The 14,388-nt window shown below is 50.2% G+C and overlaps 1 protein-coding gene across 3 annotated transcripts in view; it reads right to left on the bottom strand.

Moving 5' to 3' along the window:
• The window catches only part of VDR (vitamin D (1,25- dihydroxyvitamin D3) receptor), a 63,126-nt gene extending 49,692 nt beyond the window's left edge, over positions 1-13,434 (bottom strand). The window contains exon 1 of one of the 3 annotated variants that reach the window (XM_011936271.1): positions 13,366-13,434. Coding sequence is in view for 1 of the 3 variants with exons in the window: in XM_011936270.1 (XP_011791660.1) it covers positions 12,964-13,030 (67 nt within the window). In the remaining 2 variants the exon portion in view is untranslated. Of the gene's footprint in view, positions 1-12,963 lie in introns of all 3 variants that reach the window. The other 2 variants (XM_011936272.1, XM_011936270.1) reach the window with 2 other exon arrangements.
• Positions 13,435-14,388: the final 954 nt, after the last annotated feature.

Here is a 14,388-nt window from a genome sequence, read left to right as displayed (position 1 = left end):
AAAAAACTGGCCACCCCACCCACTGTCTGTGGCTTCTCAAACTCTTCCAAAACTTCTTGGGGTGAGGAGATGTGAGTTGTTCTAATTTCTCCCCTAACAATCAGAGAAGCTGAGGTACAAATCTAGACTTTTCCTCCACGTAAAAGATAAAGCCTGTGGCTCCCAAGTTGTCACTGATTACCAACCCTTACACCCATCGTCCTTCCTGTCGCTTCTCACCCAGTGTCACCTCCGTGCCCCACCTCCCCCATTATCAAGTGCTGGTCCTGTACCTGCATCTGTTATCACTGCAGTGGGACCTGAAGCTTGACTACCTCCAGGATGCCCCTCTGACTGTTACCAGGGCAGCGGCGCTACCACCACCCATTCCCACCCACCACCACCTGCAGCAGAAAGCAGAACTCAGGAGAAGGCTGAGGTGGGTGCCAAGGGGCTGGAGTCAGGAGCGAGACTGTGGAAGCCCTGGCAGAAGAATGGCCCCACCATTTCCCTTCACCTAGACATGGGGTGGGCTCTGGCTCAGTGGGCCTGGACTCCTGGCTGCCCCAGCTCTTAAAGGCCTGGGAAGGCCATTCACTTATCCTGGGATAGATTCTGAAGCCTGTGTCAGAATCAGGGAAGGATCCTCAGGGTCCTCTGAGATGGGCAGGGCTGGGTTAACTCTCCACCGGGCAGCTCCGGTCCCGTACAGGGCTGATTTGCCCAAACATATCCTCTCCAACTTCTGGGTTATTAGTAAGGGGTGGACACTTCCCCTGTACAGTGTTCATGCAGCTTCTCGGGACCTGGGCCATGTGGGAGGTTCCCACTCACTTTCAAGGGCAGCAGCAGGCACCCCAAGGTGACATCGGCCATTCCTCCATTTCTGATCTGAATGACTCCCCCTAACGAGCTTCTCCAGAGTGCTTTGGTCAGGCTTCTGGCCATCCTTCTGGGTAGGGTCCCTCTTGGGGACACCCCTGGAGGGCCAGGGATGGGATGTGGCACCATTTCTTCTTGGCCTCACACTGGCCTCTGCTGCCTTATCTCTGATGGGGACCCTGCCTATGTTTAAGTGCCGGCCACATGGAAAGGCCTGTACTGGAAATGAGAGACGCAGTGGTGAGCAAGACATAGACCCTGTCTTCTGGGAGCTTACAGTCTACTGCGGATTGGGGGGTGGGGATGGGGGACAAACAGGAACCTCCAATGCAGTACGACACATCCTACAATCGAGGTAAGTGCCAGGTCTAAAGGGAGCATATGCGAAAGCCTCTGCCTCATCTTAGTGAGAGAAGAGAAGAGAAGGCTCTTTGGAGGCGGTCCCCTCTCAACCTCTCCACGGAGACAGGAAGGAACAGAGGAGTTTAATGTGGTAGTGGTAAGAGGCGTAAGGAGCACTCCAGGCAGAGGATACTGCACATGCAAAAGCTGAGAATGAAAGGGAAAGAACATGTTTGGGACAGAGAAACTCATTCAATATGGCTGGAGAGAGGGAGAGGGCGCCAGAAAGAAACGCACCAACGGACCACAGTCATGTCAAAGGCCTGTAGGAAGTACATTCCACTCTTTTCTCTGCTTCTTCAAGTTAAACCCAGTGAGTCTTGAATATCAGGAATTTTAAATTATTGCCATGATTTATTGAAACTGAAGACTTTCAGACCCCATTCAGATCCCCATTCCAACCTGAATCCACCTGGAGGGTTGTGAAGAAAATAACAACAGGGCCTCTCTCATTGTTTCATTGAGAGGTTAGCCATGCACAGGCCTCTTCTGCAGCACAGCTGAAGTCCCAGCCAGGGTACACACAAAGCCACTATCCCCCATAGCCTGTCAGGGAGATCCTTAACCCTGAGAAGAATAGGACCATCAGTAGTTGAGCTAGAAGGGAGAGGTAAAGGAGAGAGACCTGAAAAATTCAGATTAGCTGAATAGAAAAAAAAAAAAAAAAAAAACCAAAAAACGGTCTTGTGGGAGAAAATCAAAAGAAAGAACAAATGATTCTATAAGGGCAGATGGAAGGGAGGTTAGTGAACGACACAGCTGCCATATCACCAGTGCAATCCTTACTGAATTCCTCAGTCTGTCCAGGGTGGCCAGATATGGTTGATGGGCACAGAGAGAGGTGAGTTGCCCACAGCTGCAGGATCCTCAAACCTGCCTCCACCAGTCTACTCAGCCCACTCTGTTCTGGTCAACAAGGTTAATTGCTCGTTGCCAGGAATTTGTCTAAGGAAGGGCATCAGGCAAAATACATGATGCTCGCAGAAAACACGCACCACTGACGGCTGTGGAACATCTCATATGCAGATAGGCACATGCCAGTCCATATCCTGAGTCTGGCTGTCCAAATTCACTGCTGGCCAATATGACATAAGCCTTGTCTTACCCTCAGAGCTATAATTGAAGATAACCCTCTTGGTTCAACGTTTCAGACCAAATATCAGAATCTGTCTGGAGTATTCTTCCCCAGGGCCACCAAGTGGTAGGAAACAGCTGCCTCTGTTCTAACCCTTGAACCCTAACCAAGTTAGGATTCCCCTTCCCCAGCCCTACCCATTGGTCATCTCCCTCTTTGTTTTTCTTTGGTAGCCAGGGGGCAAAGACGGAACAGATTTAAACCACAGAGTACTTTCCATAAATGCTGCCCCAGGACAGAGAAGGAGCTAAACTCAGGGTCCCTAGAGGAACAACCTCTTTCACTAGAGGAGCAACTTCTTTCCCTCCAGGTGGTCAGCTCTCTGCAGCCCCCGAGTTGCCCTGAGCCCAGCCTGCTGCCCACCGGGCCTCTGAACCAGCTGGCAGAAGTTCCACTCCCTGCACTCAACACTCTTTCTGGCAAAGCAAACACCCCTCAAGAAGGAATTTGATGTTACTCAGAACCTAGGTTTAATTAAAGGACTTGCGGGTGAAACCCCATTTCCTCTGACTGGGCTGGGCCCCACTAGGTCAGTTGGAGTTGCTGCCAGGTGAGCTGCAGACAGGTAGCATCCTAGGGAGGACGTCAGTGGCCGAGGTCCATCTCCGCCCCTGGGGGAGATGCCCACTGCTTCCCTTCACTCCCCCGCCCTTACTTTTCCCAGAATTCCCCCGACCTGAAAAATAACTCTGCAGCTAGGCTGGCCTGTAGTCCAGGATTGAAGTTTAACAGAGATGAAAATAATTCCCCCAGTGAGCTATTTTCTGCCCAGCTTTGGGAACATAGCTCAGAGTGACAGGCACAGTGGGGCGGGGGAGGCTGGCCTCGGGTCACTAACTAGGGCCACTATCCATTTAGGGCCCTTCCCATGTACACTCCCGCACTCTTGCCGGCACCAGATTTTATAGAGGTAACTGCCTGCCACACCTGCCTCCACCTGTGGATCCACATGGGGCATGAGGGTGGCAGGATAGGGAAGGCCCACAGGAGTCACGGGTTTCCATCTTCCATGGCTACAGCTCTTACAGAATGCAAGGAAGAAGAAGAAAACACTGCTACTTTACCAAGCCTCCAAAAGGAGGTTCTATAAGACTGTTGTGTCAGCTGAGATAAATATTTTAAATATGTTATAAAAATTGTTACACTGTAAAATTACACTCTATAAAAATATTAGCCTTACTATTATTTTTCCAGGTATTTAAGAACAGGAAAGGAGGAGGAATAAATTTAGGTAAAAAGGGGAAGGCTGTGAAAAAACACCATGAACGATTGCATGGAGCATGATCCATTCATTCGTTGTCTACCAAGCCCACCCCCAAACTTTCTACTTTTTATTTTTTTATTTTTTATTTTTTGCCTTAAGACCTTATCCTCTGTTAGTTTCCTTTTGATTTTTTCTCACACAACTTTTCTTCTAATACCTACAGGGAAATACCTTCCTGAGAAGACAGAGTTTGGGAGGCAGAGAAGGAGGAGGGGAGAAAGGAAAGGAGGGGAATGTATTCTTGGAATATCTTATTCTGAAAGGTTTCTTTCTAACTCACAAGGAAGAAACACTCTGTATTATAAAGCTATTATCACATGCTGGGAGGGGTACCTTCTAGTACGTTAGTAAGGAATTCTACATGAACAGGGTTTTTCCCATCCCACTGTGTAACAGTCACCTGTTAAAAGAAACTACCGGAGGATGCAGTGGAGCCCGCAGGGCAGACCTGACTGTGATGTGTGCTGTTTGCCACCCATCCTCCCCCATCACCAACAGTGATTACACATTTTTTAAATTGGCTGTCAATGTTTTATAAGTCAAGAGGTTACATTTTTGAAAAACAATTCTGAATGTCCAGCTTTCTATGAAAAAGTTGGGTAATCTGACCACACCAGGCTGAAGCTCCTGCTGGAAGCCTACTGGGCCAAAAGGGGCTGTTCCTATCAACCAGCGTGTGCCCTCCAGTCCATCTCATGAGGTCTGCATCCCTCCAGCCTCGCTCATGACCCACCTGGCCCTGGCCCCCTGACCAGCCCACAGTGACAGCGGAGCTCACGGTTGGAAGTGCAGGCTCTGGAGGCAGCTGGCCTGGGTGTGCCTAACGCTGGATTCTCCCTACCACTAGCTGTGCAACCAGAACCAATGAAATGCACTCTCTAAGCTTCTGCTTCCTCACCTGTGAAATGAGAAAAATACCACCACCCACTGCATAGTCTGTGAGGAGTCCATGAGATAATCACATCAAGTGCTCAGTACAGTGCCTGGCACGTAGTACCTGCTCAGTAAACGTTAGTGCTTATTATTGCGCACAATTGCTGTAATGACTAAGGAGAATTTATCTGAGTTGCAGCCCAGTTTTAGAAGATGATTTAACAACACAAAGCAATTGCCCTTAAACCCTCCTTTTTTGCTCAGGGACCTGGTCTACAGACAAAAACCATCTAGTGAGTATATCCGTGACATGTTAGTTATTGTGTGGAGCAGGGGCACTTCAGAGATAGGATTCAGATCTGTTCCTGGGGCTCGCAGTAGAGTGGGCGGAATGGACAATGGAACACTCACAGCACTGACAGGTGGAGTTACGCACAGAGCTCTCCCCACAAGCCCTGCCCAGGACCACACAGGAGCTTGGCATTCAGGAGGACCTGGGAGTGGATCTGATTCTTTTCTCCTTCTCCTTCTAGGCTCCAAACCTTTCAGGGGGCTTCGCTAAAAGACACCCAACCTCGAATTAATTCCACTCCATTACCAGTTTCCCAGACTGTGCACGTGATTTCAACAAAGCCGGTCAGGTCTCAAATGGAGTTCATTATAATGGAATTTTACCTGAGGCAGCCCCTCCCCCACTTCTTAACATCATGGCACCCAAGATATGGGTGTGCTTGCCAAAGAGGCTGGGCAGAAGTCACTTCCTGCCCCTGGCAGAAGTCCGGAAATTCAGAGCCGTTTGGAACAAAGAACTCTGCCCCGAAGGTGTTTTCCAGCATCTCCCTGACCAGACTGGAACTGCCCCATTCACCCTCGTACCACCTGCTGCGTTTTTTCCAGCCCTCCTAGACAGGAAGGAGAGGAGGGAAGACTGAGCTGAATGACCAGGACACTGCAGGAAAGGCAATGTGCAAGTGAGGAAGAGAACACGCATTCTGGACTTAAGCCTGAATTTAAATTCTGGTTCTGATTTAGTAGTTCAATGTCTTTGGGCAAGGAATTTAGCCTCTTAATCTCTGTGAACCTTGGTTTCCTCTTCTGTAAAATGGGTATAATATTACCAGCTTCACAGGATTATTGAGAGGCATAAATGAGAAAATGCATGAAAAGCACCAAACACAGTACCTGGAACATAGTGAGTTATCATAACCATTGGTTATTACGATTGTCAGCTATTACATAATATAGTAACCTCACAAAGGCCAAAGGTTGGTATAGAAAGAGACACTGGGTGGAGCCGGGGTGGAGGGATGGCTGAAGAAGGTAGAACCCTGTCCCTGATCCCAGCACAGGCCTGGGAGCCAAGGCGAGGCCCAGGGCAGAAGCACCTGCCTGCCTGGAGCTGACAGGCACAGACTGGATAGGTAATTACAAAGTTGAGGGCTGGGGTGGCCCATGCAACTGTCCAGCCAGCCACATTCCTTTGTCCTGTGGGTGGCTGGGTGGTGAGTATCTGGCTGTTTATGTGGCTACCAGGATGGTGAGTGTGGTCAACACCTCTTTTCCCCAGTAGCTCCAGCAGGGTATTCGACCTTCAAAGGGAAAGGGACTCTCTACAGGCATTTGGCTCCTTTTCCCATGGCATCACCTCTGTTGCCTCCACCCCAACCCTCCAGCTACCCCTTGCTTCTCAGGTTAAACAAGTCAAAAGGCCAAAGAACAAGGCCAGACTCTGAAGAGATGGCCAGTAGAGATCACTAAACTTCACCCCATCTCACTGGAGCCCTTAAATGATCAAGAAGCCCAGGACAGATGTGAATCCATCACTGCCCCAGCCCTGTGTGCTTTGATTAGCCAGCCAGACTCATGGTTCTTACACTTCCATGTCCTTTTCTCAAAATTGATGTCCTTTTCTCAAAATATATATTCCTCCTAATCCACTTATGAAAATGCAATTCAGTAGGTATTAATTGAGCACATAGTATCGGCTCACTGCTGACACCAGGCTCTTGGTTGAACTGAGAAGACCACCAAGTGTTGGAGAGGATGTAGAACCATGGGATACCTCAAGCACTGCTGATGGAAGCCCAGAAAGGAAGGGCTTCAACTGTACATAGAGGCCCAGCACAGAGCTCTCAGAGTCAGGCTGTGGCATGTATGTGGTCACCTGTGCACAGTGCAGCAGACAGGCACACACATGAGCCAGAAATTGGGTCCCTAGGTCATGAATAATACAACTCTTATAGCTAATCATTATAACTGTAGAAACTCATCTAATACAACTTTTTCATTTTAGAAATGAAGCCCATATCAAGTGTTGGAAAGGATGGAGAACAATGGAAACTTTCAACCACTGCTGAAAGTGTTTTTTGGAACAACCACTATGGAGAGCTGTTTGGCACCCTATAGCAATGCTGAACATAGAATTCCATGGGAGGCAGGAATTCCAACCCTAGGTATGTGCCCTACAGAAATTCTTGTGAGTTTCTCATGCACCAGAAGACAAGTATAACATGTACACCCCTAGCAGTACTGTCCTATCGTAATAGCTCAACTGGAAACAACCCAAATGTCCATCAGTGAGAGGAGGATGTACAAATCGTGGTGTATTTTTCCAATGGAATACTACACAGCAGTGCAAACTAATGAACTGCAGTGGTGTGCATCAACATGGATGAACCTCAGAAAACTCATATTGGCTCAAAGAAGTACATCACAGAGAATACACATGTATGTGAACTCCAAAGCCATGTAAAATGAAACAATATAGTGTTTTGTAAAACATACATAAATGATAACTTACAAAGAAAGCAAGGAGACAATTAACAGAAATTCACTTTGGGTTGGGGAGTAAGGAGGGGGAACGCAAATGGGGAGAGGCAGAGGGGCCTTTTAAGGTGCTGCGAATGCTCCACTCTTAACTTGGGTGGTAGGTTCAGGGTATAGGATTCTTTAATATATACATAAACATATAATCTTGTGTATATGATATATCACAGTTTTTAAAATGAACAAAAAAGAATTGAAGAACCCAAGCTGCAGAGAAGCTAAGTAACCTTCACAAGCTCATCAGCTAACACATAACAGAGAAATCAATTTGCCAAATCTGAGTTTAGTCAGGTGCCAGGACAGGCACTCCTGAATTCTAAACGGGCCTCTCAAGGACAGGCTTCTGGGCTAGAAATTTTGAAAAGAAGTACAAGAGTCTTTTTTTCCCCACTTGTAAATTCCCAGTGTCTTGAGTAGTACCTGGCACACAGTAGGCTCTTGGCCCATGTGTACTGAATACACATGCCTTTCAAGGGCCTACTGTGTGCCAGGCACTTGACTTACATCACCTAATCCTCACACAGCCCTACAAGGGAGCTATTGTTATACCCGATTTACAGGTAAGGACACTGAGATTTGGGGATATTAAGAAACTTGCCCAAGGTCACAGGCTACAAAGTGATCATGCCAAGATTTGAACCTAAGAGTCTAACTCAGACCCTGGGTTTCTCCTGTTCTGCCAGGCTGCTAGCTTCTAACAGCACTACCTAAAATTTTAGTTATCTACCAAGGAACCCTGGGACCCACAGGGGGTGGGCAGGCTGAGCATTTTCTCTTCCTGTGACCTCTGTCTCCAGGCTCTGACAGAGCAGTTTGTATGGCCAGGCCCAGGGCTGGCAAGCTGTGTAAAGCAGTGGTTACAGGCTGACTCTGCAGCCCTGGGCAGGTGACTATATCTCTTTAGACCTTGGTTTCCCCACTATGCCTGCTGGAGAGGATAACTGTACTTACCCCAGAGAGAAGCTATGAGGATTGAAGGAGACAAGTAAAGCAATCAGCACGGGGCCTGGTATGAGGCTATCAGAGGAGGCTAGAGTCCATTTCTCCTTCCAGTTGGGCTAGGTTCAGGAGTCCTTAAGGGATAGCCAGGAGAGGGAAAAGGTAGGCAAAGTGAGAATAGCTCCCCATTGGCCAATGGGACAATCAGCACATAGTAGGTTTTCAATAAAGAGGCTTGTTTGAAAGATTGTTTCCTATTTGCCTTCCAGACTATTAGAGTCATATTTGATTCCATACAATTTCTCTGCACAGTCCTACCTCCCTTGGGTTCTTGTTTGCTATTCTTAACCTAAGTAAGGTGACCGAGACTGCCAGAGAGGCACCAAGATCTAAAAGTGCTGGCAGAGGGAGCCTCCTTCTGAGAGGCCACTGTCCCCAGAGTAACCTTTGGGCAGTCCAAGCTTGCTCTCAGGTCAACTTGTTCAAACTAGTTAGTACATCTAACCCCGCAGCTCACAAACATTTATTGCAGGCCTATAATGTGCAAGACAGGCACTAGTGCCCTGTGGCCATCCCATGAAGGCAGAGGTGGGAGAGTTCCATGCAGGTTAAGAGCATGGGCTTCTGCAAACCTGAGAGGGAGTCCTGGCTTTCCTCCTCACAGGCTATGACAGCTTGGCATGTTGACTAACCTCACGGAGATTCCATTTCCTCATTTGTAAAGAGAACATAACTGGTTCCTACGTCACAAGACTTAGTGATAGGTCTGGGAGGCACGTAGCACAGCACCTGTTACCAAGTGATTGCTCAGTAAGTAGCTGAAGCTACAATTCCAGCACCAGCAGATGGCACACACTGGATGTGTCATCAGCAAAGCCTTGGGCCTCATGGGTATTCCACAGTGCCTGGAATGTCCCACCTTGCATAACACCTCCAAGCTTCAGGTTGTCATCAGAAGGCCAGTGAGAGGCAGCAGTTTCTCAGGAACCAACCACCGAGTCTGCCCAGACTACACTTTCCCGCGAGTTGCAGCTGCCCACACCCTGCTCAGGACCAGGACTCTCCCCTGTGCAGAATGAGGACTTTGTATGGCATCTGGTTCTGGGAACACTGCTTAGTCTATTCCTTGGCACAGGACCTGCAGGGCAGGTTTGCAAAAGCATGACACACATTCCGACTCACAGAGTACTGACTGCTTCTGCCTTCCACTCCTGCTATTTATCGACGAGACACCCCCATCCTCCCCTAGCCAGCCTTGGGGTGGGGGTCTCACCACCTCCCTTCCCCACAAGTCACTTCAAAGACATCACTTCCCAAGAGATCTTCACTTGCCCTTTTCATTTGTTGACAATGAGAATGACTTCCTTCCTGGCAGAGTGACTGAGAGTCATCGTGGCGGCTCTGCTCCCTCCACCCCTATGCCCGATCACCCACAGGCTGCACCTCTGGGGAGCCCATCCTTTGCACCTGGGCCATGAGGACCCAGGACCCAGAAGGCAGGACAGTTTCTCTTCCACATGTCGCCACAGCAGGATAGAGGCACTGCCATCAAGGCCTGTCACTTGGATTGAGCAAGAACAACCTGTCCCCACCCTGGACCATTTCCCCAATAGTCAGACCAGACCAAAGAGGCAAACTCTAGCGTCCTGGGGAACTGACAATGTCTCCTACAACGCAGCTTCTCCCTGGCTTTGGCCTCCACTTTGCTTATCATTTCCCAGGAACCTGATTACAGGTGACCTATGTCCTTTATCAGTGTGGGCAAGGTTTGCCTACCCTTGCCTTCCTGGCTACTTACCTGCTTTACAGCCAGACTTTCTGTGGGATAGTGTGTTCCCGAGAGGTCTGGGAAGCTGGATGAACAAAACAAGGAGGCTGCAGATATGGAGGAAAAAGGAAGAGGAAACGTGAGGCACAGTCTTGGCTTCACTATGAACCCCAGTTTCCCCAGGGGAAGCTGAAGAGGAGCTGGCAGACCTTCCTGTCCCTGTCTGAGGTCGGGGTGGGGCAGGAAAACCAAAGGTGAGGCCAATCACAAGTCAAGGGTGAAGGGAAGTCACAGGGTGGCTGGGAGCAGTGCTGCCCTCAGGGAAAAGACAAGAATTGGCTGATAACACCAGGGAGCAGTCTAGGGTGTTGGGGTCTGTCCTCAGAATTAAGCTACCCCTGCTTTCCCTTGAGCATTAAGCCTCCCCCAACCTCATCATCCCCTCATCACTGCTGTGACCTCTGCTGAGTTTGGAGTGATGATCACTAGGATGATTAACATTCCATTTTTCCCTGGAGAGTTTGGGTTTATGTCCATTGTCCTGGTATAACCATGCATGGCATCCCCTTTCACTCTCATAAGTATCCCAGTTTGCAAGATACATTACACAGGCACTCTTTCTAGCATATCCAGGAGGGCACTGACACAGGAAAAGGTTAGGGACAAATCAGAGGGAAGCAGAACAACAAGCGAGGCCTTGGTGACCAGAGTGGCAGCCAGGCTGGCTTCAGCCCAGCTGGATCCTCTCAGAACTGGACAATACTGGAGGGAGAGCCTGAGAACTGCTGCCCACCCTGGGGTTCAAATTGTCTTGGAGTCAGGGGCCTAGTCTGGTGGGTTCCGCTTTCTGCCATCCCTCAGAGGGCCTGGAGTCATGCTGGGCACACAAAAGGCTCTTAATCAAATCTGGTCAATTCCTTACTTTCCTCTAGCTGCATCCAAAACAGAATTGCAGCAGGAACAAATGGAAGCTGAAGCCCTGTAATTCTTTATTCAGCAACACACCAAATGTCATCTAGGTGGTCCTCCTGTCTCTGGCTCTCTGGCTTCTAGGACCTGACTGCTGCAGAGGCAACAGCGAGTTTCTAGCAGAGATTCCAGATGCCCATCCCAGCCAGGACTGGCCTCCTTAGGATGTGGGGTAAGGAATCAAACAATGGGAACTCCCTCTCCTGTCTTAGATAACCACCTGATGTAGTAGCCACCTGATGCAGCCCACTCGGCCCCAGGCCTTTCTCCATTCACAGCCTGGACACCTGCTATCTGTTCTAGGGGTAGAGTGTAGGGGTCCAAGAGGTCCTCTTGGAGCTTCCTCTGGGACTTAGTTACAAAAGAGATCAGTTCCGAGGTCAAATAGGGAAATACTACTGAGAAACCATAAACACAAATTATCAGGGCACCCCAAACAGCACCCGACCTTCCATAATGTTTGTACAAACAAAGTCTGATGGCCTCTGCTGAAGAGGAGCAAAGGGTTGGAAAGGCTTTCTAACTCTCATTTTTTTCCCTCCTTTCTTACCCTATTTTCTAGTTCCTCCTTTAGCTTGGTAAGGGTCCAAGTCACAGCTGATCAGGACCAGCCAAACCCGAAGCCATGGGACCCAGCCAGAGCACAGACTGTGAATTCCCCAGCTTTTTGCAGTTTGAGTCAGCCCCACAGCCGGATTGGCCTCCCAGGACTCTTCTCAAATGGGTCCAGAGAGGCTACTGAGTGGGGGCCATGGACTCTGCAGGGAGGGCTACTTCTGCTCAACGATTTCTGGCACCCAAAACAAAAGCCAGGGAGAAATGTACAGTCTTACTACCTCCTGGTCTGGCTGCATGCCAGTCCTGAAACTGTTTCAGAAAGACCCACAGTTTCCTCCAGCACTTGGACAGGGAAGGGACGGCAGAAGGTCTCTCAACACAAAACACTCTCAGTTCATAGAATTGAGGCTCCAGTGTTCAGATAACCCATCTCTACCTCAGCAAACCACCTCCAATCCCTAGCCTGGGTTAAAGCCTTCTTTGCCAACACCATGACTTCTCCGGCCCCAGACTTTCCCGATTTCTTTTGCTCACCCCTTTCACTAGCAGAGACGGGCCGCTAATGAGACCACTAGGCAGAAATGGAATGAAGGGCTGGAAAAGCCTGCAGTGCTGGGATGTACCTCTTGATCCTAGGAGAAAGATGAGACGTAGATTTATCATAAAGCCACTATCCCTTCACAGTCACCTCCTGCTAGAATCATCCCATAGCCATTCCATAACCACTGCTGTATTGGGTATCTGAGCCCCTGCCCATGAGGAAGACCACCTTCCAGCAGGTAGTTGGAGCAGAGCTGAACTCTGCCCAGGAGTTTCTGCAATGCTCAGAAAATGCCTGCCCAACTGCTTGCCTGGGCTCTGGCCCCTTTGGCTTCAACTGAGCCCAGACAGGAGGCTGACTCACTCACCGCACGCACAGAGAAGGAGGAGGAACAAGAGGAGGAGGAGGAGGAGGAGGAGCTGTGAGAAGGGCCTGGACTTGGAGACCCAAGGCTCCCCCAGCCCAGGCTGGGTCTCAGACTCTGGTCCTTGGGTGAAGAGGAGGGGCAGTTGTCCACTGGCCCTGGAGATCACAGGCTGTTCCCTCCTAGATACTTCTGAATCTTCCTCACCACCACCACAGATGGAGGGCACCTCACTTTCCAAACAGAAACTACTCCTTCAGCCTCTTCCTCATTTAAATGCTTGCCCCTGAGTTTCTCTGAACATCTATTGACAGGCTGTCCTGAAAAACTAGGGCCAATTAGGTCTAAACTCATTAGTAGTTCAAAGAAAAGTTAAAAAAAAAAAATTACTTAAAAGACCCAACTCTACCATCACAGGCGGACCATACCTGGGCCCTGTAAGAAAATAAATAAGGCTACACGCCCTCCACTCCAGCAGTTTTGAACACCATCCACAGCCAATCGCTCCTTTTCTTATTCCTCCACTCCATGCCAAGGCGCCCGAACAGAGGAAGGAAACAAATGCTTCTTGTTGCCCAAGTGCTGAGCACTGTGCTAGCGGAGCATTTCTCCTTTAAGCTGCTTAAGCACCGAGGATGTCGCCGCTCCGCTCGCCAGCCTGGCACGAACTTCACCTTTCTCAAACCTCAGTGCCCCTTAGCGTCCCAGCCTCATGGCACTACAGCCCCGACCTCAGTCGCCAAGTTTACCGCTGGGACTTAGATTCCAATGCTCGCACCCGGGCTCTCAGGCCCCGGTATCCCCGACGCCCCGACACCGAGTCCCTATCCCGAAACCCCCTTCCCCGCTGCTCCCGGGTCCGCACCTGGTCCGGCCGCGGGGTGGACAAGCTGTTCCGCGCTCCCGGCGCCCACGGCTCGGCTGCCGCCTTTTGACAAGCAGAGACAGCCCAGCACCTGGCCCCGCCTCTAGATCAGGCCCCGCCCCGGCCCCGGCCCGGCCCTCCGCCCCGCCCACAGGTCCAGTCTTCTCCTGCCAGGAGCTCGGTTGACGCTGCAACCATCTTGACTTGGAATCAACCACCCTACAGGCCACGCTGTAGCCTTAGAGACTCTACTTCGTGAAACTTTCATCGACTGTCGTCCATAGTGCAAGGCACGCTTCTGCCCTCTGTGGGACAGAGTTGTCGATGTTTATAGGTGCGGATTCCCGCTTCAGCCGGCGTTAATCGGGGATGCAGCCCCCCACCCTTCCTGCTGTGGTTCTACCCAGCCTGCTGCGGACGCCCGGGCCAGGTGCGTCCCCTCCTCCTGAGCTGACCCGGCCAGGACTTCGTCGTCCGCGGGACGCTGGGGGGCGCCTGCCGACTGGCACCGGCGGCTAGCTCCGCACGGGTGGGAAATCCAGGGCTCCGCTCGCTATCCTGTTACTGCTGCAGAACGCCAGGAAGCTCAGCCTGATCCCACAGATTAGAGTGAAAGATCCCTAGGGGCCGACGTGGAAACCGGAGTTGCATCATCGCTCCCACCCAATATCACCTTGGCAGCGACCGCGGCTTACCACGTTTCCGGTCTGTCGCGAATCTCACCCAAGGGAGCTGAGTCTCAGCTTCCCTGGTCCCTGGTCCCCAGTTCCCCCTTCCTCTCCTTGGCATCGGCGTGAAGGGAAAAGATAAAGAGTACGTCCTGAGACCTGGAATTGTGGATGACTGTGGAAAATTCACCACAGAAAATTTTGGCTAAAAGTTATTCTCTGCTTCCCTTTGACTACGTGATAGGCACAGCTCTAGCTGCTAGAGGAGAGCTGAAGAAGCTGGGGTTCCCTCTTCTAAGAACTCGCTGTGCAGTGGGAGAGTGTATAAATAAATAGCAATTACAACATAATCTTC

This window comes from Colobus angolensis, unplaced genomic scaffold (genome assembly GCF_000951035.1).
Source record: "Colobus angolensis palliatus isolate OR3802 unplaced genomic scaffold, Cang.pa_1.0 Scaffold151, whole genome shotgun sequence".
NCBI lineage: Eukaryota > Metazoa > Chordata > Mammalia > Primates > Cercopithecidae > Colobus > Colobus angolensis.
The sequence above is the reverse complement of the archived record's forward strand: the minus strand, read 5'-3'. Positions and strand labels throughout refer to the sequence as shown.